This window comes from Salvelinus fontinalis, chromosome 11, assembly GCF_029448725.1.
Source record: "Salvelinus fontinalis isolate EN_2023a chromosome 11, ASM2944872v1, whole genome shotgun sequence".
NCBI lineage: Eukaryota > Metazoa > Chordata > Actinopteri > Salmoniformes > Salmonidae > Salvelinus > Salvelinus fontinalis.
In genome coordinates, this window is record NC_074675.1 from 36,472,630 (window position 1) to 36,499,947 (window position 27,318).

The 27,318-nt window shown below is 40.5% G+C and overlaps 1 protein-coding gene across 8 annotated transcripts in view; it reads right to left on the reverse strand.

Moving 5' to 3' along the window:
• Positions 1 to 445: 445 nt before the first annotated feature.
• Positions 446 to 27,318, reverse strand: part of LOC129865649 (sodium/potassium/calcium exchanger 2-like) — a 202,118-nt gene continuing 175,245 nt past the window's right edge. For 5 of the 8 annotated variants that reach the window (XM_055938585.1, XM_055938583.1, XM_055938584.1 and 2 more), the window contains 6 exons: positions 26,565 to 26,663; positions 18,773 to 18,858; positions 10,459 to 10,593; positions 10,036 to 10,125; positions 6,578 to 6,744; positions 446 to 4,719 (listed from right to left, as the gene is read on the reverse strand). In XM_055938585.1, coding sequence (XP_055794560.1) covers positions 4,470 to 4,719; positions 6,578 to 6,744; positions 10,036 to 10,125; positions 10,459 to 10,593; positions 18,773 to 18,858; positions 26,565 to 26,663 — 827 coding nt within the window. In that variant the 3' untranslated portion in view covers positions 446 to 4,469. The remainder of the gene's footprint in view (positions 4,720 to 6,577; positions 6,745 to 10,035; positions 10,126 to 10,458; positions 10,594 to 18,772; positions 18,859 to 26,564; positions 26,664 to 27,318) is intronic. The other 3 variants (XM_055938587.1, XM_055938590.1, XM_055938589.1) reach the window with 1 other exon arrangement.

The following is a 27,318-nucleotide window of genomic DNA, read 5'->3' on the forward strand; positions in this document are numbered from 1 at the left end:
AAGTGATTTAATTAATGCTTTTAAGCGATATCCTCTGGGTCCACATTGTACATTTTGTTGTATTTCTCTGTTCCCCAAAATAAAATCTATTCAATAAAATTAAGTGGAATTACACATCCTTTTACCTGGTGATGTTAGTATAAAAGTTTATAGTCATCACGATGACATAAGATTGATTGCTTAAAACAGATCAATATCTTTGGCTTTGTACCATTGACTTTGTCACATGCTCCGGGATGCGCAGGGGGACCTGTCATATGCCGTATGCCTTAACCGCCAGACCATCTCTAGGGACCCATCTATGAACTTTGAGTGGTTATATTTCTGCAGCCCCATCCCTCAGCTGTTTACCAAAACAAGTGGCAGGGTAGCAGTTTTGTTGTTTTTCTAATACCAGACTGCAGCTTTAACATAATGGAAAATAAAACAAAACTTCAAGTTTGAATAATTTCCTTGTTACCTTTATTCATTGTATTAGATACTTTGTGTTTTACAGTAGTTTCCATAGTAGTTTTACACATCTAGATTATATGGTTAATTGTCTGTATATATGTACACCTTAAATAAATCTTACATTAACACCAATAAAATAAAAACATTTACAGTGCAAAAATGTGTATTAGTGGTTGACTCATATCCTATAATCTGCAATCAATGTCAGTCTCACATGCTAAACTGGTTGTTTTTGCATTTTTTGCATTCACGCTGGCACACAATATACCATGTAACTTTGGAAACAGTGCCTCTGCTCATACGATATTATTTGACAGTACCTTTGACACCAGACATAAATGTCACTGAGGGAATCTGGAAAAGTGAGGCTGAATGAAAAGTACAAGTGCACTATGAAATGGCAGTTTCACTAAGGTTGGGGAAGTGTGATCTCAAGAAATCAACCCCCACCTAAGAGAAAAAGGGTAAGAACAAGTGGTTTGGTGAGGTAAGACTAATGAGAGTGTGGGTGGGAGGGATTCGATGACAGAATATGCCTGACACATTCATGTACTGTATTTTAGCCACACGAACACAGTTCTCCTTTTCTCTGGATCGTACTACAGGATAAGGCAATGGGCACTATATAGTGAAGATTTAAAAAAAGGTGTGTGTGGAAAACATCTGTTATCTGTTGTCTTAGCTTTCTAACTTGTGTTTTCATGTGTGTGCGTGCGTGCAGGGAAGAGGAAATGGTTCCTTGGCAGTGACAGCCCAATCTGCCCCTTGACTTTTGCACCTACACTTTAAAGACAGGTAGAGTTAAAAGGGGAAAAAAAAATAGTGGTATAAATAGTAGTGGTAATAGACAAAGAAATGTCAGGAGGCAATGTGGTATCTAAAGCCCTAATTTTTTATACCAGCAAAACAATACACAAACGTGGTGTACACACAGGTGAAGTATCCAACCAATCAATCATGATATTAGTGAATCCTTGAAGTGTGAGGGTGACTTCATATTTGATTGTTTAAAAAAAATACTATGATAATATGAGAACAAGCTTACTATATCAATATTCTGAAAGATAAAAGTTTTCTTACCACTGAAACATTCTCTTTTTTAACACAATACAAACCTGAACCAAGGAGTTTTGTTCTAGATTGGTTCAAGTAAGGAATCTTATAAAGGTATATTTTCTATTTACATGTATTTTCTATGTATTTTCTTATTTTTGCGTTATGCATAAGGTTAACGTACAGTACATAATTCCATTTCATGTGTGTCGCCCATGGGTAACCAGCCCAAATTCCTCACATGCATTTTTTCTCATACATACATTATTTAGTAATTCATATTTTACAGTCAATTCTTGCTAATATACAGAGAGAGAACTGAGGTAATGCAGGTGTGTCTGGCCAGTTTAGATGTCTGAAAATGAGCCACATGGAGACATTTTGGAGGATTTCAGGATAAATAGTTTTTAAATGTATAGGTATAGAGGTCGCAACAAGTACAGCAGTCAAATGGATGGAAATGCAATTATTAATGACACATACCAGGGTTTGGGCCGATTCTGAATTTCTGGATTTATTAAATTACATTTCCATTTGAATTTCATAGAATTTTAATCAATTCAATTCCACTTAATTCAATTCAAATTCTTCTTCCTGTGGGGTGTGGCCAATACAATTCTGGAATTGAATTGGACTGTGTGATCCAATGTTAACACTCCTAGCAGAAAGCATACATGTACAACCCTGACGGTCATTGATTTAACCCCCCCCCCATTAACCTTGCTGACTTCCCTCCTCCTCGCCGGTGTTCCCTATCTAATTCTTCACTTTCTAAATAAAGATTCAGAAGATACTTATGGATAATGGAATTCCACTCTCCTTTAAAACATTTTTTGAATCAGAATTGACCCCAACCCTGACACATACAGTATACAGTATATTGCTGTTAGTTTTGTGATGTCAATGTTCCATGTACTGTAGTTTATGGGTGACTGTGAAAATGACTGCATGAGATTTGCTAACTATATAGATAATTTTAGATTTCTATAATAATACATTTACATTTGCTGCAAAATACTGGTAACCTCCATTCATTTGTTATTACTGGATACCTTTTTGTTAATCAAATGTCAATTTTTACAATGAGTATACAGACTACCCACATGCAGACAAAAGCACCCTTCAATTGAAAATAAATTGCACAAGGTTGATAGACATTAACCATACACATTGTTGTAAATTTGTACATAGAAGCCTAACACTCTTGCGTTAAAGAAATATTGAAATGCTAAATATTTGATAATTCATAATTTTTTGGGTAGTGATAATTCTGGCATGTATAACAAGAAAATGTATCATGCATTTTACTGCTCCTAAAAACTTCTCTAGGAGCCTGCATATTAAAGTCTTAATTTCAAGAGTGTGCTAAACGTTCACTAATCTAAGTATAGCATTTTATGACTATTTCAAACATCGAGTGCCAGTTATCTTATCTGCTACCGTATTTTGACTTTACATATTGGTTATGAGTGTCCTATCGGAGTCTACACATGCGTTGCTTATTCAGAGTGAAGAATATTGGAAGCTAATATATAGTTTGAGAGGCTGCAGATAAGGCCAATTCAATCAAGTGCAGATTTTTACTATTTTACTTTTTTTAACTACCCTGTGGTTTCACTCATAATTTTTACACTGTGTGTCAGAGTTGTTAAATGTTTGAAAATAGACACAACCCCAATCTCTTGGCGTTATTCCAAATTGAGGTCTGAAAAAATGATTCATACAAAAGTATCAGCTTCATTCGCTTATCTCAATTTTGAATCGTATCTGTAGTCTTTGTATATTGATGTGCAACCACATCTGTCCTTATATTCCAGCTTAAACATGGAGTCATATATGTTATGTTTTTTCATTTGTCTGCAATTGATTGAATTGGGTTTCAAGTTAAACATTTCCAGTAGAGTTTACCTTTCCAATTGGTGTGTGAAGCATGGCAAGCTCTGTACAATATGAACTCTTATGTCCAATGGCGGGTGGAGAAGTGGATAAGATCATAAGTAGGCCTATCAAGACCCAGGAAGAGGCTAGATCCAACGCCTAGAGTACATGTTACTGCTACAGTACAACTGGGCTACTACTATTTTAGTAATTAGAGCTAGTGTGTCAATCCAAAAATAATTCATGAATCTTCTGAACAGACATGGTGAGCAATGACATCCAGAGGGGAGATGAAATATTTGAACTTCAGTCTTTTGGACAAAGCAAAAGATACATTTGCAAAAATCAGTTCCTATCTCCAGCTCTGCATTCAAAACTGCTTGGAAAGCTTTGTATTTTGATGCTCTGTCACTAAGTACACAAGAGAGGAGATAATCATGGCTCCAAACCATATTTTAGTCTTGTGTGAATCCACACATTGTGTGGAGTATCAGCAACATCCCTTCATCATCATCAAACTCACTATACAACAAACACTGGAGTGACAAGTCGACTGAAGTCATCCGGTCAGTCAGTGAAACCAGTTAAAGAGTGTCATCCAAAGTCTTATTCAAAAAGGTTTCTCACAATCTGTCCTGAAGCAGAAAGTATTATTGTTGCACCTCTGGTGTTTCATGCCAGGCTCAGCCACCACAGCTTTGTCAGAAGTCTCTTGTGTACTTCCTTCAGCCTCCTCAATCTACTGAGTAGTCCACTGATCTAGTAAAACAAGTGACATGCATAAGATGGCATAGTTGCTCCTCTACCTGGCTAATACACCCCCCATCCCAAAAAACTACATCCCCCGGTCATCTACAACCCCCGCCCCAAAATACTAATCATATTTTGTATTATTATTATCATTATGATGATGATTATTATTATTATCTACTTCCGCTCAGGTTTAGCTGTCCAGTGAATCAGCCGAGCCAAATCATGCGCCCTTATTCTGAAAGTTTTTTTTGTGTGTATTTCCTCTATCCCATCCCCATGCTTCTTGTATCCTGTAGAAGGAGTGAACATTTTGTGGCAGGAGTGGAGGGGTCTCAGATGGATATAGGGCAGGCGATGATCTTGTCTTCCAGCATAACGCTGAGCACCAGGAAAACTAAGTAGAGCACGAACATGATGAAGCCCAGCAGCTTGCTCATCCGCCACTTGCAGGCAGCAATCGAGATGATGACGAAGATGAGCATGAGAAAGAGCAGCACAATGGCGCAGAACAGCCCGTTAGAGCTCACCGCCACAGGCCGCATGTTGTTGATAATGGACCAGAGGAGCCATGGGAACGGCAAGCTGAAACACACAAAATAAACAAACACACGTGTTACATGGTCTTCAGCCATACTTAAAGTTTATCTTTCAGCATCACATACATCTGTGTAATAAATCTAGATAATAGGTATTGTTCAGTTTAGACCTGAGAATGGACGCCTCTGGGTAGTAATGAATAAAGTCCCTTTGCAAAATGTCCATAGTGGGAACTTCCATGTCACCACCGATGGGCAAACCGTATTCAATCGAAAAAATTAGAGAATACAACAGTTCAATTAAGTTCAATTAACTTTTACATCCTATTATAAAGTAGCTGGTGTCTACCAAGCATTTATCAAAAATCTGGTAATAATTGTTATCAAAATGATGTTATAAAAAAAAGTGTGGTTTTAATTAATCCCAATGAAACCGAAAGCTACTTATTGGATAAGAACAAAGTAATACTGTATGACTGTTACTATGTAATATGTAAAAACATCCCCCAGCACTGCAAAAATGCTAATAAGAATAATCTAATAATAAACAATGTTCAAAATGTGAAAGGAACATATATTAAAATAAATTAGTACTGTAAAACTTAAAGCTGCAAAAAGTAACTTTTTGGGCAACCCAACCAAATTCACATATAAGTGTGGTATAGATCTGTCATTGTCATCGAAAGCAAGTCTAAGAACGGTATATCTGTTCTTTGTGCACTATTTATATGCTTTCCGTGCCTAAGTTACATTTTTGCGTCTTTTACTTTCGGTTTTGTACACCAGCTTGAAACAGCTGAAAATACAATATTTTTGGTTATGGAAAATATATTTCACAGCGGTTTAGATGGAAGAATTATTCTCTACACAATACTTGCTTGTTTTGTCACATAAATTGAAATTAGGCGAACTATTCAAATTTTTGAATAGTGCATCTTTAAATGAAAGGCAGTGTCTCAAATATCCGTTGGTATCTTTTTGATAGTCAGGCAACAGCGTTAATTTCAGCAAATTGACAGCTGTTTCAAAAAAATGCCAGTTCTTGATGAATTGTATACAAGGTTACCATAAATTACCATGAATTGTTTACAAGGTTTAATGTTTGATTTGTTACGTTAAATAATTCAGTAATGACAAAAATAAATTATGTCAATCATCAGGTTTTATTGCCAGTCAACAATTTTGGCGGGTACAGACCCCTAGAAATGGTGAAAGCAAGAACTGCCGAAAGGAGAATAATTGTCACATAATTGAGCTGGGTTGGCATTCTATGTTGTGTGTCAAGTTTGTCTGTTTCTATGTTTGGCCTAATATGGTTCTCAATCAGAGGCAGGTGTTTTGTGTTGTCTCTGATTGGGAATCATATATAGGTGGCTTGCTTTGTGTTGGGGTTTGTGGGTGGTTGTTTCCTGTCTTTGTGTTTTCTCTGCACCAGATAGGGCTGTATCGGTTTGCCACATTTTGTTATTTTGTATTTGTAAGTGTTCACTGTTTATCGTCTTAATTAAACATGTTGAGCACTGGCTACGCCGCGTGTTCGTCCAATCCCTGCTACACCTCCTCTTCTCGTGAAGAGGAGGAAGGCTGCCGTTACAATAATTATTATTATGTTCTGTAAATTAATAAAAAATTTAAATAGAGGCATATTAAGACAAAATAAATGTGAGATAAATGATAACACATTAGTGCAGGAAATCAAAACATTTATTACAATGCTGGAAGTAAAAGCTGTAACTAAACAATTAACTATGCAAATGAGCTAAATCGGTGTGCATTAAAAGCCTGTCTCTAATTAAGTGCCTGTTGTGTTCAGTGATTTAAGCAAATAAATACCCTTGCTATTAATTGCAAGTTTACGATAATTAGAAATGAGAGTGATCACAGTACTGATGACAAAAGCGTACCCAACAGTGATGTCAAAGATGTTGGAGCCCACAGAGCTGGACACGGCCATATCCCCCAGCCCCTTCCGTGCAACAATGACACTGGTGATTAGGTCAGGGATGGAGGTACCAGCTGCTAATATAGTCAAGCCCATAATCTCTTCTGTAATCCCAATGGTCTCTCCAACCTGTAAAGAGTAAACAGAAAAAAATGGGGTAAATAAATATTTTAAGTGGAGGTGAGGTTAAAGGAATGAAACAGTCAGCTATACTTTGACATATTTTGGGGTTTTCTTTTTTCATATTCTGCTGAAATCCCTGTATTCAGGGACTCTGACTATTTAATGTTGTCTAGCTTTGATTGAGAGGTGTAGTTACACAGGCCAAAGAGCGGAAGGCTGCTGATAACAATATCACAGTGTTCTAACCCTCTGAATATCCCTCTCCTTTTCTAACAGAACAGGGCTCCGGGCAGCCGAGCGGAAATGGAGGAAAACTCGCCTCCCTGCGGACCTGGCATCCTTTCACTCCCTCCTCTCTACATTTTCCTCTTCTGTCTCTGCTGCTAAAGCCACTTTCTACCACTCTAAATTCCAAGCATCTGCCTCTAACCCTAGGAAGCTCTTTGCCACCTTCTCCTCCCTCCTGAATCCTCCTCCCCCTCCCCCCCCCTCCTCCCTCTCTGCAGACGACTTCGTCAACCATTTTGAAAAGAAGGTCGACGACATCCGATCCTCGTTTGCTAAGTCAAACGACACCGCTGGTTCTGCTCACACTGCCCAACCCTGTGCTTTGACCTCTTTCTCCCCTCTCTCTCCAGATGAAATCTCGCGTCTTGTGACGGCCGGCCGCCCAACAACCTGCCCGCTTGACCCTATCCCCTCCTCTCTCCTCCAGACCATTTCCGGAGACCTTCTACCTTACCTCACCTCGCTCATCAACTCATCCTTGACCGCTGGCTACGTCCCTTCCGTCTTCAAGAGAGCGAGAGTTGCACCCCTTCTGAAAAAACCTACACTCGATCCCTCCGATGTCAACAACTACAGACCAGTATCCCTTCTTTCTTTTCTCTCCAAAACTCTTGAACGTGCCGTCCTTGGCCAGCTCTCCTGCTATCTCTCTCAGAATGACCTTCTTGATCCAAATCAGTCAGGTTTCAAGACTAGTCACTCAACTGAGACTGCTCTTCTCTGTATCACGGAGGCGCTCCGCACTGCTAAAGCTAACTCTCTCTCCTCTGCTCTCATCCTTCTAGACCTATCGGCTGCCTTCGATACTGTGAACCATCAGATCCTCCTCTCCACCCTCTCCGAGTTGGGCATCTCCGGCGCGGCCCACGCTTGGATTGCGTCCTACCTGACAGGTCGCTCCTACCAGGTGGCGTGGCGAGAATCTGTCTCCTCACCACGCGCTCTCACCACTGGTGTCCCCCAGGGCTCTGTTCTAGGCCCTCTCCTATTCTCGCTATACACCAAGTCACTTGGCTCTGTCATAACCTCACATGGTCTCTACTATCATTGCTATGCAGACGACACACAATTAATCTTCTCCTTTCCCCCTTCTGATGACCAGGTGGCGAATCGCATCTCTGCATGTCTGGCAGACATATCAGTGTGGATGACGGATCACCACCTCAAGCTGAACCTCGGCAAGACGGAGCTGCTCTTCCTCCCGGGGAAGGACTGTCCGTTCCATGATCTCGCCATCACGGTTGACAACTCCATTGTGTCCTCCTCCCAGAGCGCTAAGAACCTTGGCGTGATCCTGGACAACACCCTGTCGTTCTCCACCAACATCAAGGCGGTGGCCCGTTCCTGTAGGTTCATGCTCTACAACATCCGCAGAGTACGACCCTGCCTCACACAGGAAGCGGCGCAGGTCCTAATCCAGGCACTTGTCATCTCCCGTCTGGATTACTGCAACTCGCTGTTGGCTGGGCTCCCTGCCTGTGCCATTAAACCCCTACAACTCATCCAGAACGCCGCAGCCCGGCTGGTGTTCAACCTTCCCAAGTTCTCTCACGTCACCCCGCTCCTCCGCTCTCTCCACTGGCTTCCAGTTGAAGCTCGCATCCGCTACAAGACCATGGTGCTTGCCTACGGAGCTGTGAGGGGAACGGCACCTCAGTACCTTCAGGCTCTGATCAGGCCCTACACCCAAACAAGGGCACTGCGTTCATCCACCTCTGGCCTGCTCGCCTCCCTACCACTGAGGAAGTACAGTTCCCGCTCAGCCCAGTCAAAACTGTTCGCTGCTCTGGCACCCCAATGGTGGAACAAACTCCCTCACGATGCCAGGACAGCGGAGTCAATCACCACTTTCCGGAGACACCTGAAACCCCACCTCTTCAAGGAATACCTAGGATAAAGCAATCCTTCTGCCCCCCCCCCCCCCCCCCCCCTTAAAAGATCTAGATGCACTATTGTAAAGTGGCTGTTCCACTGGATGTCATAAGGTGAATGCACCAATTTGTAAGTCGCTCTGGATAAGAGCGTCTGCTAAATGACTTAAATGTAATGTAAAAATGTAAATGTAACTACCTATACGTCCTGCCACTTGCTTGTGAACATGCTTGTGTTCTGTTCTGTGTTAGGTGGTTTAGGGTCTTAACAAAAGGAAACATGATTTCACTAAATGTATACTGGACAAAAATACAAATGCAACAATTTCAAGATTTTACTGAATTGAAGTTAATATAAGGAAATCAGTCAATTGAAATAATCTAATCTATGGATTTCACATGACTGGGCAGGGGCGCAGCCATGGGTGGGCCTGGGAGGGCATATGCCCACCCACTTGGGAGCCAGGCCCAACCAATCAGAATGAGTTTTTCCTCCACAAAAAGGCTTTATTACAGACAGAAATACTGTCAGCTGTCTAGATGGCTGGTCTCAGACGATCCCGTAGGTAAAGAAGACGGATGTGGAGGGCTGGCGTGGTTACATGTGGTTTGCGGTTTTTAGTCTGGTTGGACATACTGCCGAATTCTCTAAAATGACGTTGGAGGCGCCTTATGGTAGAGAAATGAACATTCAATTATCTTGCAACAACTCTGGTGGGCATTCCTGCAGTCAGCATGCCATTTGCACACTCCCTCAACTTGAGACATTTGTGGCATTGTGTTGTGTGACAAAGGTGCACCTGTGTAATGATCATGCTGTTTAATCAGCTTCTCGATATGCCACACCTGTCAGGTGGATGGAGAATATTTGTTTCTTTTTTTTTATCATTTGAGAGAAATAAGCTTTTTTTGCAAATGGAACATTTCTGGGATATTTTATTTCAGCTCATGAAACCAACACTTTACATGTTGCGTTTATATCTTTGTTCAGTATAGTACTGTTCCAATCTCACATTTTTCAGCAACTATGGTGGATGCAAAACTAGGCCAGCTCAGTACAGCTTGGTTTGGCTTGGCTCAGTAGAGTGAAAAACCCTTAATGGTTAAATTAATTTAGCCCCCAGTGCACCCCACGTACCTGGTGAGCCCACCACACCATTAAGTAGGAGAATCCAGCAATCCAACAGATAGAACCCAGAAATGAGATGGGAAAGAACTTCTTTGCAGTCTGTTAGACAAAGGAGGAAAAGGCTATGGTTACTCTAAAGGCGTAAATGACAAATGAAGCCTCAATATTATTGTTCTACAGGTATCTAAAGCAAACAACACATCACACTTATTATTGACCAGTTATAGCTAAATAAGTATAGACAGATACACTTCATACTAAACAGGAGTCGTTCTATGTCTGCGTCCCAAATGCACCCTATGCCCTATACTACTTTTGAGCAGGGCCCATAGTGTGTAGAGCACTATATAGGGAATCGGGTTCCATTTGGGCCTATTTCTCTATCTGACAAACTGGAACATTAAGAGATAGAAATGGAGGGGAATCACTTACTGGTTTCCTGACATCCGGCAGTGTTAACCATAGAGGGAAGACGATGGGCATGATGATGAGGTAGGTGAAACGCTTGCGCATGGTATCTGGCCAGGACAGGCTCAGAGGCTGGTCCTCTTCCTCCTCATCCTCAGCCTAAGAAAAGAGAGCAAGTGTGGAAAAGAGAGGCTTTCAGTATCGATACAGTTTCAAAATAAAATACAGCACTCGTACATCTGAGTTCTCGTTGCAGGTGCGTCGGAATAATGCAATAACTTCAAAGAAAAGAGAAACCTGCAGTATTGATACATTTAAATGTGAAATTGGTTTGGAGAAATTGGGAGATCTGTGCTCAAAATGTGGTGCAGTCAAGGTCAGCCAGGCCTTTCTGGGGAAAATTTTTTGAATACTATGATGATGATGATAAATAATAATGACAACTAAGGCCTTAGGAAATGATTATAGAGTTGGTTGGCATTCCCTCACTCTCTGTGACCTCGAGAGAGGGGCATTTGATGACAGTGGTTTGGAAGATTGCTCCAAGCCTGGATGAGCCTGACACTACTCATGTGCTCATACGTGGCGCATGATCAAATGTCTGGACTGCTGGACCTTCAGTTTGGTCATCAGAATGCCAAACAAGTGAGATACCTCAACTTCTAAAGATAAGGGTCTGCATCGCTGTGTAGGTGACATGGAAGTAAGCAGTGGCTCACTTTAACACGGAAATCTGTCTCACCGCATGACATTAATCCAAGCAGGCCTCTTCTGGCCAAAATTACAGACCCAGTTGCCTGATATATTGCATTATTGTCACGATATTGAAGCTGATGGGAGACATTTTCCTCTCCATAAAACACGCGGAACAAGCTTAAGAACCTGAGCAATGACGAGTTAGGTATTTTCGTCTCATCTGCAGGTGCATCTGCAAAGATCTTGACAACATCTAGCCTACACAAACAAAGGTGGAGCAGAAAATGTTCTGTGTACTTGCGGTACTAGCAAAAGGGATTCCAAATTTATGGAGCCTGTGGAGTAATTTTCAAATATGAAATTATAGTTTTGACTTTTATAGGTCATTGATTTTGTACTGTAGCTAACTAGCCATTTTTACAAAGTTCGCAATAAGTGATTGTAATGACAGTCCACCAGAACAGAGAGAGCAAGATGTAGTCTGCATTTAAGCTGATCACACAGTAAAAAAAATGTATAAATAATGTCATGATATACTGTAGATTATACATAATATATAACATTATGAATGCATTAATTTGAGCTAACTTACCTATCTGGGTATGTGATTTTCGTATTTTATTGTACAACTATAATCAGCAAATTGGAGTTAAAGGACATAGCCATACAAATTAAAAAACATTTTATTGGTTACATACACGTGTTTAGCAGATGGCATTGCGGGTGAAGGGAAATGCTTGTGCTTCTAGTTCCGACAGTGCAGCAATATCTAACAAGTAATATCTAACAATTTCACGACAAATACCTAATACACACAAATCTAAGTAAAGGAATGTAATTTAGAATGTATACATGTATGGATGGCCAATGATTTCAAGTCTGTGTACAGTATATAGGCAGCAGCAGTGAAGGCTATTTAACAGTCTGATGGCCTTGAGATCTAACCTGTTATTCAGTCTCTCGGGTCCCAGCTTTAAAGTATACCTGAAAGTGTACCTGTACACTTTCTGGATGATAGCGGGGTGAACAGGCAGTGGCTCGGGTGGTTGTTGTCCTTGATGATCTTTTTGGCCTTCCTGTGACATCGGGTGGTGTAGGTGTCCTGGAGGGCAGGTAGTTTGCCCCCGGTGATGCGTTGTGCAGACCACACTACCCTCTGGAGAGCCCTACAGTTGTGGGCGGTACAGTTGCCGTACCAGGCGGTGATACAGCCCGACAGGAAAGCTCTCAATTGTGCATCTGTAAAAGTTTGTGAGGGTTTTAGGTGACAAGCCCAATTTCTTCAGCCTCCTGAGGTTGAAGATGCACTTTTGCGCCTTCTTCACCACACTGCCTGTGTGGGTGGACCATTTTAGTTTGTCAGTGATATGTAGGCTGAGGAACTTAAAACGTACCACCTTCTCCACTGCTGTCCCATCGATGTAGATGGGGGGTGCTCCCTCTGCTGTTTCCTGAAGTCCACAATCATCTCCTTTGTTTTGTTTACGTTGAGTGAGAGGTTATTTTCCTGACACCACACTCCCAGAGCCCTCACCTCCTTCCTCTAGGCTGTCTCGTCATTATTGGTAATCAAGCTTTGTTGTGTTGTGTCGTCTGCAAACTTCATGATTGTGTTGGAGGCGCGCATGGCCATACAGTAATGGGTAAACAGGGAGTACAGGAGGGGGCTAAGCACGCACCCTTGTGGGGCCCTAGTGTTGAGGATCAGCGAAGCGAGATGTTGTTTCCTACCTTCACCACCTGGGGGCGGCCCATCAGGAAGTCCAGGATCCAGTTGCACAGGGCGGGGTTCAGACCCAGGGGCTCGAGCTTGATGATGAGCTTGGAGGGTACTATGGTGTTGAATTCTGAGCTATAGTCAATGAACAGCCTTCTTACATAGGTATTCCTTTTGTCCAGATGGGATAGGATCCAGTGTGATGGTGATTGTGATGGCGATTGCATCGTGTTCACAATTGCATTGTCTGTGGACCTATTGGGGCAGCAAGGAAATTGAAGTGGGTCCAGGGTGACAGGTAAGGTGGAGGTGATATGATCCTTGACTAGCCTCTCATATCACCTCCACCTTACCTGTCACCCTGGACCCACTTCAATTTCCTTGCTGCCCCAATAGGTCCACAGACAATGCAATTGTGAACACGATGCAATCGCCATCACAATCACCATCACACTGGATCCTATCCCATCTGGACAAAAGGAATACCTATGTAAGAAGGCTGTTCATTGACTATAGCTCAGAATTCAACACCATAGTACCCTCCAAGCTCATCATCAAGCTCGAGCCCCTGGGTCTGAACCCCGCACTTCATGATGACAGAAGTGACTGCTACGGGGCGATAGTAATTTCGTTCCGTTACCTTGGCCTTCTTGGGTACAGGAACAATGGTGGCCATCTTGGAGCATGTGGGGACAGCAGACTTGGATATGGAGATATTGAATATGTCCGTAAACACACCAGCCAGCTAGGGATAGGGATGCCGTCTGGGCTGGTAGCCTTGCGAGGGTTGACACATTTAAATGTCTTACTCACGTCGGCCACGGAGAAGGAGAGCCCACAATCCTTGGTAGCTGGCCATGTCTGTGGCACTGTGCTATCCGCAAAGCAGGCAAAGAATGTGTTTAGCTTGTCCGGAAGCAAAACGTCGGTGTCCGCGACATGCTGGTTTTTCTTTTGTGGTGTGTGATTGTCTGTAGACCCTGCCACATATGTCTCGTGTCTGAGCCATTGAATTGTGACTCCACTTTGTCTCTATGCTGACGTTTTGCCTGTTTGATTGCCTCGCGGAGGGAATGACTACTCTGTTTGTATTCTGCTGTATTCCCAGTCACCTTGCCGTTAAATGCGGTGGATCACGCTTTCAGTTTTACGCAAATGCTGCCATCTATTCACGGTTTCTGATTAGGGCAGGTTTTAATAGTCACAGTGGGTAAAACATCTCCTATACATTTCTTGATAAACTCAGTAACCGTCTCAGTGTACACGTCAATATTATTCTCGGAAGCTACCCGGAACATATCCCAGCATGTGTGATCAAAACAATCTTGAAGCGTCGATTCTAATTGGTCAGACCAGCGTTGAATATTCCCCAGCATGGGTACTTCCTGTTTGAGTTTCTGCCTATAGGAAGGGAGGAGCAAAATGGTAACAATGGTTGAGTGTTTTTACAGTGTGAGTACTACAGTCGATATGCTGATAGAATTTATGTAGCCTTTTCCTCAAATTTGCTTTGTTGAAATCCCCAGCTACAATAAATGCAGCCTCAGGAAATATGGTTTCCAGTTTGCATAAAGTCCAGTGAAGTTCCTTGAGGGCCGTCGTGGTATCGGCTTGAGGGGGGTATACACGGCTGTGACAATAACCCTAAAAAATGTAATGGGAGATAGTACGGTCGGTATTTGATTGTAAGGTATTCGAGTTCGGGTGAACAAAAAGATTTGAGTTCCTGTATGCTATTACAATTACACCATGAGTCGTTAATCATGAAACATAGACTCCCGCCCTTCTTCTTCCCAGAGAGATGTTTATTCCTGTTGGCACGATGAACTGAGAATCCAGATGGCTGGACCGACTACGACAGTATATTCCGAGAGAGGCATGTTTCTGTGAAAGAGTATGTTACAACAGATTGTATTTTTATTAATTTATTTCACAGGATAGTCAGGAATGAGAAAGGGAGATAGATAGACCTACATGTAGAGCAGCAGACAGATGCATTGTAAAAAGTCACTGCCTAACTCATTAAAGAAATTGAGTAGTGGCTACTCAAACATCTCCAATGGTCACTAGACCTCAAATCATAAAAGTGGTAACTCAGATGTCAATACGATTTCTTATCACTGAATGTTTTTCATTACTATTAGCAAATATTAGGTTATTGACTAAATATAACTTTATTTGTGCTCTGCTAATCTAAAGTTATTGAGTTGTTGCAAGTTATGATTATTTAATATTTTACAGTCAATCTAACATTTATTAAATAAGTTGTTTTTACTTGATTCTATTATGTTTTACGTCTTTACTTAAAATAATAAAGTAGTCGTCAGACATTGCTATTTGAGTAAAAAACACTTGATTTGTGTTGTGCTGATATAGAATTATTATGATTTTGCAAGTTATGAATAGTGCCATGTTGCTCCGTCTTTGAAAGGATTGCGGGTAATTATTATTTTTTGGACTACATGATACTTTTACACAATGTATGAGTGTTTAAATAAAGAAAAGTATATTTCTAAAATCGTATTAAGCGGTTTGTTGTACTATGATGTGTAAAGGATCACGATGAACGGATATTAAAACCAGGGTAAATTGACGTTCAATAATGAGACAACTCAGACAAGCCATTCCTACCATCAACAAGGTCACTCCGCTCTAAATGACAAAGGCTATTGCAGCATTCTGCAATGCTTACAGCTCTACATCCAAATATTGCTAGAGGAATGATCATTGTGCTCAACAATGCTTGCCAAGGTGGGTTAAAATGATAAATCGTCAAATCCATAAAAGAATGTTAAACATTAAGACATGACCACTAAAAATTACTAATCAGAACTACTTCCTACTAACGCTTGAAAACATTTTTTTTAAAGGCCCAGTGCAGTTAAAAACGTGATTTGCCTGTGTTTTATATAATACCGTGAAATTGTGAAAATGTTGATAATGCTCTTTTAGTGTAAGAGCTGTTTGAAAAGACAGCCTGACATTTTTGCCTGTTTTGGTAAATGAGTTTATAGACCAAAAGTCCCAAACCTCTCTGCCAATAACAGCTAGTTTTCTGTTTTCCCCTCCCCACAGACAGTCATATCAATATTCTTGCTTGAGAAATTGCTCTTTGGTAAGAAGCTATTTTAGTTTATTATTTACCATTTAAATTTAAACCAATCAACTGTAAGGTACTTAATTGGTATTAATTTAAGTAAATGGGACCCTATATTTTTATGTTCCCGAGAATAAATATTAGGTAACTTCAATTGATATAGTTCAGAATAAATAATGCAATTTAGTGTAAAAAAACACAAAACAGCTAAGTATTTACAACTTAAAAAGATAACCAAATTGGTGGTGATGTCACCATATTACTTTAAGTATTGATGTCACATTCCTGACCTGTTTTCTGTTAGTTTTGTATGTGTTAGTTGGTCAGGACGTGAGTTTGGGTGGGCAGTCTATGTTTTCTGTTTCTATGTTTGTTTAAGGGTTGCCTGGTATGGCTCTCAATTAGAGGCAGGTGTTTGGCGTTTCCTCTAATTGAGAGTCATATTAAGGTAGGTTGTTTCACATTGTTTGTTGTGGGTGGTTGTCTCCTGTGTCTGTGTATGTCGTTGCGCCACACGGGACGGTTGTCGGTTTGTTTTTTTTCTTCGTTTTATGTAGTCTGTTCCTGTTTCATGCGTTCTTCGTTATATGTAAGTTCTTATGTTCAGGTGCGTCTACGTCGTTTGTTGTTTTGTAGTTAATCAAGTATAGTTTGTTTTTTGTCTTAGTTGTTTTGTCGTGTTTAAATAAATATCATGTCTAAGTATCACGCTGCGTCTTGGTTCAATCCATGCTCCTCCTCTTCGGATGAAGAGGAAGAGGAAAACAGTTACAATTGAACACTGCAATACTTTGAGTTGGGTTACTTGAATGGTTCTGGGCAACAGGTTTCCCCCCACAAAATTAATTAGCAGAACTAATGACCTTTTACAGTGTGGGAAGGGGTGAGACTAAATTCGTACGTACATCACCAAGGGGGATATGTGATCTGGTGTCGGCAGCGCTACCACTAGACCAGACTCCTGCACTCTCGGAATATTGGTATTGGAAATAAACTGTGAATGTAAAAGTTATAGATATATTTTTAATCAACCAGTTAAAGGTGACATTTATGACTGTAGCTGGTATATAAAAACATCTCTATCGTGAATTATGAATTAAGTATTTATTAAGGATCCTAATTAGCTGCTGCCTCTTTCTGGGGTCCAGCAACATTAAGGCAGTTATAAGGTACCATATTAATTTAAAATAAGGAAAGAGCACAAACAAACCCTTTTGAGAGTGGAAAGCAGTCTCAGATTCCCTTGCTGTCAGCCAAGTCTGTCCCTTACTCCCTTGCTCTGTGGACAATGATGTATGCAAAAAAACATCAGAGAGGATTGTTTTCAAACCTAGGGGTATGATATCCTGTTCTAATGAGACCAAATGTTCATTCGTTGGGTTTGAAATGTAAAAAAGGTCAAGATGAAGTACCTACGCAGCATATTAAGCGGGTTGGAGCACGATAGAAGATGGACCTGATGACAGCTCAGCCTGCTTAATCTGCCATGACCGTTGGCGCTGACAGAGACTTGCTTGTAACCTTGGCGATGAAACAGCAGTAAAACAAAAGGGCTATTCTCTTCCTCCCTCTCCACATCCAGATGATGGTATTGTTATCAATAGCATGGCGTACACAGCCGTGCTATAATCAGGCGAACCAATATATTCTGATGCCATTTTTTGGTTTCCACTTCTGGTCTTTGGGGGTGATATATAATATATATTATAAACTGCGTGGTTCAAGCCCTGAATGCTGCTTGGCTGACAGCAATGGTATATCAGACTGTATACCACACGTATGACAAAACATGTATTGTTATTGCTCTAATTACATTGGTAACCAGTTTATAAAAGCAATAAGGCACATCTGGGGTTTGTGATACTGTATATGGCCAATGTACCACGGCTAAGGGCTGTGTTCAGGCACTTCGCGTTGCGTCGTGCTTAAGAACAGCCCTTAGCGCGGTATATTGGCCATATACCACACCCCTCGTATATATATATATATGTATATATATATATATATATGCCATTTAGCAGAAGCTTTTTTCCAAAGTGCTTAAAGTGGGCTTAATCTGTGCTTAAACATTACATTTTATTAATGGTTGGAGACAGGCACAGGAATTCGTAATAGGGGGGTTTAATACTCCACCCAAAATATACAACATGCCATGAAAAGGCAGTAACCCAAACAAAAGAGCGTGGTTAAACCTCTAATATATACCTGCAATACACTACACGGGGCGAGACCCGTAACAACAAATGCACAACAATACACGGGCCGAGACCCGTAATTACAAGTGCACAATACACGCAGCTTGAAAGCCGAAATAACAATGCACAGGTACTCACAGACCAATGGACATGGGAACAATAACCGACAAGACAATGGTGAACAGAGGGCACATACATACAATTACTAATCAGGGGAATTGGAATCAGGTGTGTGTAATGAGGCAGTGCAATGACGCCTAGAGGCCGGTGACATAGACCTCCGGAACTGGTGCACGGAATGAGCAGCAGTACCGGGGGAATCCGTGGTATGAGCAAGCAGCATGTGAGTGAAGACCCTATCTAAAGAGTCGTTTTATGCTTCACATGAAAGCAACATTTAAGTTTGTCTGTAACCTACGGTAATTCAGTTTTTTTCCCATTTAATTATTGTTCAGGTCCGGCATTCCATAACTCTAAGGTTCATATCTTTGAGGTTCTACTGTATCTGACTAGTACCTTAGTAAATATGTGCACAAGTGGAGGGATGGGAATTGTTGAGTTGTGTGCCCACTTGTTTGCGGTCGGGTCTATGTTGGTTTGTGTGTGTGTGTGCCCCTAAAATGGGTTTCTTACCGGAGCTTCCTCTTCTTGTCCTGCAGTACCATTCATTGGTGGTGTGACTTCCACCTCGACATTTGAGCTGTTTGGAAGATTTTTATCTGCATATCATAAAAGAGAAAACACAGAGAGCAATTAATGTAATTGTGGTATAGATGGGTTGCAAATTGACTCACAATATTGTAATGAAGATTCTCTTTAGGCACTGCGCCCTCCTCTGAATGTTCTACTCAATTAATTCTGAATTGGCGCTGATGAAGATTTAGTCTAAAGTGCATTATAGTGTCTTGGAAACACGATGACATTTCAAATAGATACAAATATTTAATAGAAAACCTTTTGTCATCATTGTGATGCAGTATAACATGCAGTATAACTCTAGCTAGCCAGCTAAGATTGAGGAGACAGTACCACATTTTTACTAGCTATAGTTTGCATTGCTAGCTATTTGTAAAGAACCTTGCCATCTGTCTAAAGTACTTTTTTTTGTCATGGCAAAGTTGTTTCCTACTAATTATTTGCCTACTTTAGACACGTCATCATATTTCAAGGCCACTATAGTGTAATTTAGACAAAACGGTCACTAATCAATGTTGACAATGACTGGCTGTCACTCGACTTCGAGCAAAGCTATTGCTGAGGCGTCTGTAGAACTTTCATAACAATGGCATGACCAAGTGACGGAGATGCAACCCATGAATACAGGTAGAAAAAAAGCCAATTCAGTGTAACAAGTTAATCAAATACAGAGTAATATTCGTAAAACAACACTGTAAAATGCTGCTATGATTAATCAAGAGATTTAGTCATTAAGAAATGACTAGCTATAATTGCACATCCATCAATCAAACTATCTACGGTATCCGATGATGATTGCCCTCAGAAAATAAACATTGTACACACTACTTTACGCAAACTTATTTTTTACCACAAACAACAAAACTTTTCTCCCCCCTCACAAAGTGTTGACATGAAAGAAAGGTAAAAAAACAAAACAATACTCAGCTCTGTAGAGCTTCTGCAGGTGTACATGATCTTTTCAAGACACGGATTGAGGAACACTGCATTGGGACATCCAACCTTCACATCTTTCACAGTCATGCCTTACAGCTTCAAACAGTGGCTGCATATATTGTTTTGGGCTTTTCAAAGCACAATATGTCCCCATAAGCATTGCTAGCAGCACCAAAAATGCTAAGCGTTGAGATGCTGGACCTAGGGTGTCTGTGAGTGTGTGTTCCTGTAGTGCAGCTCCCCCTATCTTGTAAGAGGGCTACCTTATGTCGAACTTCATTTAGGGCCCTATTCATTTAAGGCCAGATTTACTTACACTATTCATTAAAATACAAAATGCCGAAAGCTATAAAATCGGGTTGACTATAACATAATTGACATGGAAATTTGTTTAATCCAAGTGTGGTTGTGACATAGCAGGATATTGCCAGGGAGGTAAAGTGATCTGATACTCCTATTGTCTAACAAATGACTTCCCTGGCCCTTTTGGAAGGGATCCTATGCACTATTAACTAAACCATAGAACATATTCAAATGAATGATACATTTGATATGTCAATTTGATATACTAGTGGCATATTACATTCTGAGTAAATAAGACATTACACTACACATTTGTATATTAATTACATTTGACATTTTTTGGGACTACAGTACAATATTTTTTAAAGTAGAAACTCGTTTAACCAGCAACATGGACTTCTAATCTTAAATTGATACTTGTCATGAATTTGGGTTCTGTTAAGATGTTAATATGTTAATGTAGCACTGTTAGCCTAATTTTGTCTCAGTAATAAATATCCATGTCCCTCTTTGATTTTGTTTGTATGGGAATATTATACACATGAAAGCTCTTTCTATGGCCCCTCTGAGTATCTTTTGGACCATTGCGTCAGAGCTCTTTGAAGTGAAAACACACATGAAATGCACTTGGCAGTGGCTCAATTGAACAAAACATTGCTCTAAGACAACAGTCACAATTGATTTGGCACTTCTAAATGCCATGCTTGCTTGGCTTTAGAACCGAGGCCTCATTAACCCAAAAGATAGCATATTTTTGATCATATCTCAAAGGTGGTTTATTCAACCCTCCCAATTTTTCAGGACTTTGTCAGTGGACTTGTCCCTAATATCAGTCAACTTGTTCCTAATAACTGCACAAATATTTTAGATTTTCTGCATCAATGTGGCCTTTAAAAAAAATATTTTGACCCCAGCCAAAAAACATAAAATTCCGCTTTTAGTAATTTGATAAATAGCCAGGACCTTTCTTTGAATCCAGGTTTCTTTTTAGGCATAATGCCAGGTTATACATATCATTGTGGACCTGCGTCAGTGATTTGGACCATAGACAGATCACCTACCAAGATAGAGCTCCCCAATACTCACCTAAGATTCTAACTTTTCCATACAGATGTGCTATTATCTTAAGTTGATCACTCTGCTGTTGTAGAGAATGTTCATGTGCAGCAGGAAATGCAAATTCTAGTGTATTCAAGGTTAAAAAAGGCTTCTAAAGTTAGTTAATTCCACTTTAAAATGTAAGACTTGATTTATCCTAACACAAATGTACAGTGGTTGCTCAACTAAAAGTTATGTGATTATGCTGCGGGACTTCGATGTAATTTGTGGTTTAGTACCGTACCCCGTGTCACTACTTCATTGCTCCAGACCAGCGCAAGGGGGAGGTAGAGCACTGATTATGCGTTTGAGTCCCAAGGTGCTACTGTCTCTAACTGACAATGAATGGGCAACATAAACCAAATAGAAACTGATAATTGTGCATGACTTTCATTTAACTGAATGATGAGGATGAAGGAGGTGATTGGATTTACAACAATACTCTAAGAATTGCGATTCCTCTGTCCTGTGCGCGCACACCTGGAAAAATACACTTATTTCTTTGTTTCTTCTCTTCAGTATTACTTACTAAAACTGTTTTTTATTCTAAGAAAAACTTAGACTACAATTAGGGTGTGGAAATGTTAGGATTATTTTGCTCTTACTTTAGTACTGTAGCCTACTCCCGACCAGTTACCTTGTACAGCGCCTGAGTGGTGCAGCGGTCTAAGACACTGCATTGCAGTGCAACCTGTGTTGCTAAAGATGCTGGTTCAATACCTGTGCTGGTTGTGACCGGGAGACCTTTGAGGTGACATTATTTATTTGGTTTCTCTCCCTCTAAAAACAGAAATAAATAATTCTAAAAAACAAACTGGTTTAATTTATATATTTGTAACAATGTCTCACCCCATGTTCAAGAATGGCCTTTTTCTCGCTCACTTTAGGTTATTTGAAAATGAAATAATCTCGAAAATATCATTAGTTTTTAAACAGGCCATAGAAAGTTGTTGCAATTTCAGTTTAATCCACCAGAAAAGACAGAACAAATAATAAAACTAATATTGTGGTTAAACTCAAATATAATTAGTATATTTGAGTTTAACCACAATGTTTGTTGTATTATTTGTTCTGTAAAAAAAACTTTTATTAATTGGAACCTTTAACAAGTGTAAGGGAGAAAATGTATTATTATTATTATTAACCCTGTTTTCCACAAGCATAGCAGGCTGACAATTCTGCAAACAACGTTTCTAGGATGGGCTATTAACAGCACAATATATATTGGTCGTATTAGTCATAGTTCCTGAGTGGCAGAGTGGTCTAAGGCACTGCAACTCAGTGCATGAGGCATCACTACAGTCCCTGGTTCAAATCCATGCAGTATCACATCTGACTGTGATTGGGAGTCCCATAAGGTGACGTGCAATTATTATAAATTAGTTTAGAAATATATAAAAGCCCCTTAGATATTCTCACAGATCAGATTTGACCTAACGAAAAATGCCTCTTGAATATAAATTTAGAATTGTCCAATCCTCTAAATGTAATTATTGGCGGAGATTCCCCAGCTAGCACAGTGAATCTGGGCCGATTCCGGCTGAGAGTCGGGGCACTCGGCTGAGAGTCAGACTCGTCTTCGGCAGTATTACTTATGGCTGGGATGTGGGGATTGAGCTCAGGCCGATTACGGTGTAAATTATCTAGCCCAAATGTATTACTTGGGGCTCGGGCCGATTCCGGTGACAGTTATCTAGCCCAAATGTATTACTTGGGGCTTGGGACGATTGGGGCTACTCTCTGGCAGATGATTACACAAGCTGCTTTATATAATTAACATTTCATTATTTATTTTTCCATATTTTCTCATTGTTTCTGTGATCAAAAAATACAATTAGCATTTAAATGAAATTCTTTAAGAGTCCTGTGTAGTATTTTAGTATTTTGACATTTTGTGCAAGGTAGTTGATAAGCATTAAAAACTTTGTGGACGGAGCCTCCTGAGATTCGCAGCAGTCTAAGACACTGCATCGCAGTGCAAACTGCGTTGCTACAGATGCTAGTTCGAGACCCATGCCGGCCACGACCGGGAGACCAATGAGGCGACACACAATTGGCCCAGGATCGTCCGAGTTAGGGAAGGGTTTGGCCAGCCGGGATGTCCTTGTCCCATCGTGCTGTAGCGACTCCTGTGGCGGGCCAGGCACATGAACGCTGACACGGTCACCAGGTGTATTGTCATGCCCTGACCTTAGAGAGCCTTTCTGTTTCTCTATTTGGTTAGGTCAGGGTGTGATTTGGGTGGGCAATCTAGTTTTCCTATTTCTTTGTTTGGCTTGGTATGGTTCCCAATCAGAGGCAGCTGTGTATCCTTGTCTCTGATTGGGGATTGTACTGAGGCAGCCTTTTTTCCCACCTTAGGTTGTGGGGTCTTGATTTTGTTAGTTGCTGTATAGCCTGCAGAACTTTACGTTCGTTTTGTATTTTGTTGGTTTTTGGTGTTCATTTTAAATAAAAGTAAGATGTTCGCCTACCACGCTGCACCTTGGTCTCATTCCAACAACGGACGTAACATGTATAGTGTTTCCTCTAACACGGAACCCAAACCAGCTGCGCGCGTGCGTCATCGTGCGCTATCGTGCATAAATGTATTTTGCCCCCCCCACACCAAACGCGATCACGACACGCAGGTTAAAATATCAAAACAAACTCTGAACCAATGACATTAATATGGGTACAGGTCGAAAAGCATTAAGTATGGCAATTTAGCTAGTTAGCTTGCACTTGCTAGCTAACGTTAATTTGTCCTATTTAGCTAGCTTGCTGTTTCTAGCTAATTTGTCCAGGGATATAAACATTGAGTTGTTATTTTACCTGAAATGCACAAGGACCTCTACTTCGACAATTAATCCACACATAAAACGGCCAACCAAATCGTTTCTAATCATCGCTCCTCATTCCAGACTTTTTCATCGCTTAACTTATATGGTGATCGCATCTAAACTTTCATAGTATCACCACGGCTACCGGCAAAACAGTTCGTCTTTCAATCACCCACGTGGGTATAACCAATGAGAAGATGGCATGTGGGTACCTGCTTCTATAAACCAATGAGGAGATGGGAGAGGCAGGACTTGCAGCGCGATCTGCGTCAGAAATAGGAATGAGTTCTATTTTAGCCCTTGGCGTCGCAGACGCTCGTTGGCGCGCGCGAGCAGTGTGGGTGCAATAATTGAATAACATGGATTTCTACATTTATTTTGCGACGCTCGCGCACACGACGTGTCCGGTCTGGTCAGCAAGTAACACAAAATGTTTTTTTGTGGATGGGTATAATTTGTATGTATAAAATGTATAATAGTAATATTTAAAATTACTAAATTGGGTAATTTTATATTTATTTAAATATCGGCCAGATGCCGGCAAAGTCGGCTGAATTCCGGTAGACGGAAATGGCCTGATGTACTTGGGCCGATTCTGGGCAGTCAATCAATTTGATACCGAGACTGACACCTGATGCCGGGCCGATTCAATCAGTTCCGGCCCCCCAGAAGAGGGCCACTTCTGGGCCAATTCCTCATTGCTAGCTGGGTCACGTCATTGAAAAAATATTTTGTGATATACTGTAGGCCTACCGTAGGCGACATGAGTCTCACTAGTGTTGAGTAACGTGCTGTTTAAAGTGTTGTAGGTCTTTTTTATTTAGGATTTGAAGTAATAGACTACCCACGTATGGTCAACTATTTCAGCACCGTTTCACGCCGCTCTGAGACAAGCATGGGGACTGGTCTTAATAAATCAATGAGATGTCTATTTTCACTGAATCTCCATTTGGGTATGGGTTAGACTACAATTAGAGTGTGGAAATGTTATGCTCTAAGTACTGTAGCCTACTCCCGACCGTCACGTTGAACAGTGCCATATTTTCCGTTCCATCCTCACAGAAACCCTGAGGGTTTTGTTTTTTGTTTTTCTTGGAATAGAAACACCATAATATTAAGCAAATTAATTAAGCAAAATTTCTTCAAATCAATCCCATATACTATGTTCTTACAAAAAAACTTTTAAATTCTCTAGTACAGCCAGTATTGAATGCTTCTCAAAGATGCCATCTGGTGGTCAAACCTGCACTAACTAGCATTATTGGTAACAATGGCTGACAATTAAATAACGTCCCATAGAATTCTGCGGCAGCCTGCAAGCTGTGCTGCAGTATGACTTAACTTGTAAAGGAAGAACAACTGTATCAACCCCTACAAAAATGTCCATTAATTATAATTCACATAATATTTCACATTTCCTGTTGCTGCAGGATTATTTTCTTGCTGTGAGAAACTGATCAAATGAAGACAACATATCTGTATCAAGTAGCCCATGACTGTGTACAAAAATGCATATTTGTGCATATGCGAACAAAACAATGGCAATGGTATTTGCGTTTCACAAAAGCTAGGCAAAACCTCAAGGAGGTAGCAATCCAGCATCAGGGGTTATGTGAGTAGAGTGTAGGAATGTTAGATTAGTCTGTTAATTTAAGATAAATTAAACTGAAGTTGGTGGTTACTACTGGTTACAGACACAGAGCATGACAAAATGTTCACCATGTTTTTTGTTTTCGTCAGAGCCCGGAGTTGGCGTATTGAGATTGGATGTATCAAGTTACAACTGGCACTCCTTCGACAGAGTGATAATCACTAGATGGGCATGCTAGTAAGGACAGGCATAACGACTTCTGGACTTCTGTACTTTGTAACATGAACTTCTAAAGAACTTCTGTACTTTGTAACATGGGCAAATAGTGATGATCTCTGCCTGTGTGGTTATTGGAGATTATTGAATAGCTTCGACCTGCATTTCATCAGATTGCAGATTTTTCAGAACCTGTTATATAATAACAAATATCTAACAATTACAAGGTTTCAAAACAATATAGAGCATTGAAGGGATTTATTTCAATATTTAGCCAACTGCCAAACATACAAATGTTAAGCCAACTGCTGTCTGTTTAGCCAACTTCCAAACATACAAATGTTAAGCCAACTGCTGTCTGTTTAGCCAACTTCCAAACATACAAATGTTAAGCCAACTGCTGTCTGTTTAGCCAACTTCCAAACATACAAATATTAAGCCAACTGCTGTCTGTTTAGCCAACTTACAAACATACAAATGTTAAGCCAATTGCTGTCTGTTTAGCCAACTTCCAAACATACAAATGTTAAGCCAACTGCTGTCTGTTTAGCCAACTTCCAAACATACAAATGTTAAGCCAACTGCTGTCTGTTTAGCCAACTTCCAAACATACAAATATTTGTGAGAGTTTGTGTATGTGTGTGAGAGAGAAATACATAGAAAAGAAGAAGAGATCACTCTTCAACTTGTTTGTGTTTCTGATATCATTCACTTGTGTTAACACATGGGACTACACTAGACCCCCAGAGTAGAGACCACTCACCTGACCGGCTGGCTACTCCATTAGCCTTCTCGCTGTCCTCTACTTGGCATTTCTTTTTGGCAATCTTATGAAGGATGGATGCCTTTTCTCTGAATTTTCCTGCAACATAACCATCAGGGAGTTAACTACAGTAGGGGACGTAAGCCCTGTGTCACCTTCACAGGTACATTGCATGGACTCAGGGCTCCTCTGCCTTTCTCATGGTTCCAGACCTATCTAAGTTCAAAGGAAAAGAACAGAAGCAAGTTTTCATATCACTATTCAAATTACAGTTTGAAGTCAATGTCATATAATGTACTAATGAGCCAGCAATGTCCTAGATGCATGCCAGTGGGAGAGAACACTTTATGAAGAATAATCGGTCACACCCAATCTATGGCCAGGTCTACTAAGCCTTTATGCTAGTTGAACCTAAATTTGTACACTTTATTTTCTGGGGGCATAGCATTTAGTCTAAAAGATAGAACAAAACAGTTACATACAATTTAAGAGACTGATTAAGATATTGCACTTGAGAATATCCATTTCAGAAAAACATTTTGTTACTAATCTTTCGTGGACAGACTATGTAACATATGGTATCGTATTGTCTCTCAAAAGACTGTGGGATGCAACAATAAACGAGCAACAGTTGTTCCAGTGCGATGGTTGTTCATCACTGATTAGTTGTACAAGTGACGATTTACCATGTGTGAGCTTCTTTAAAAATGTTACCCATAGACTCCAGAGAAACTTGAAGAGCGAGTGGGGTGGA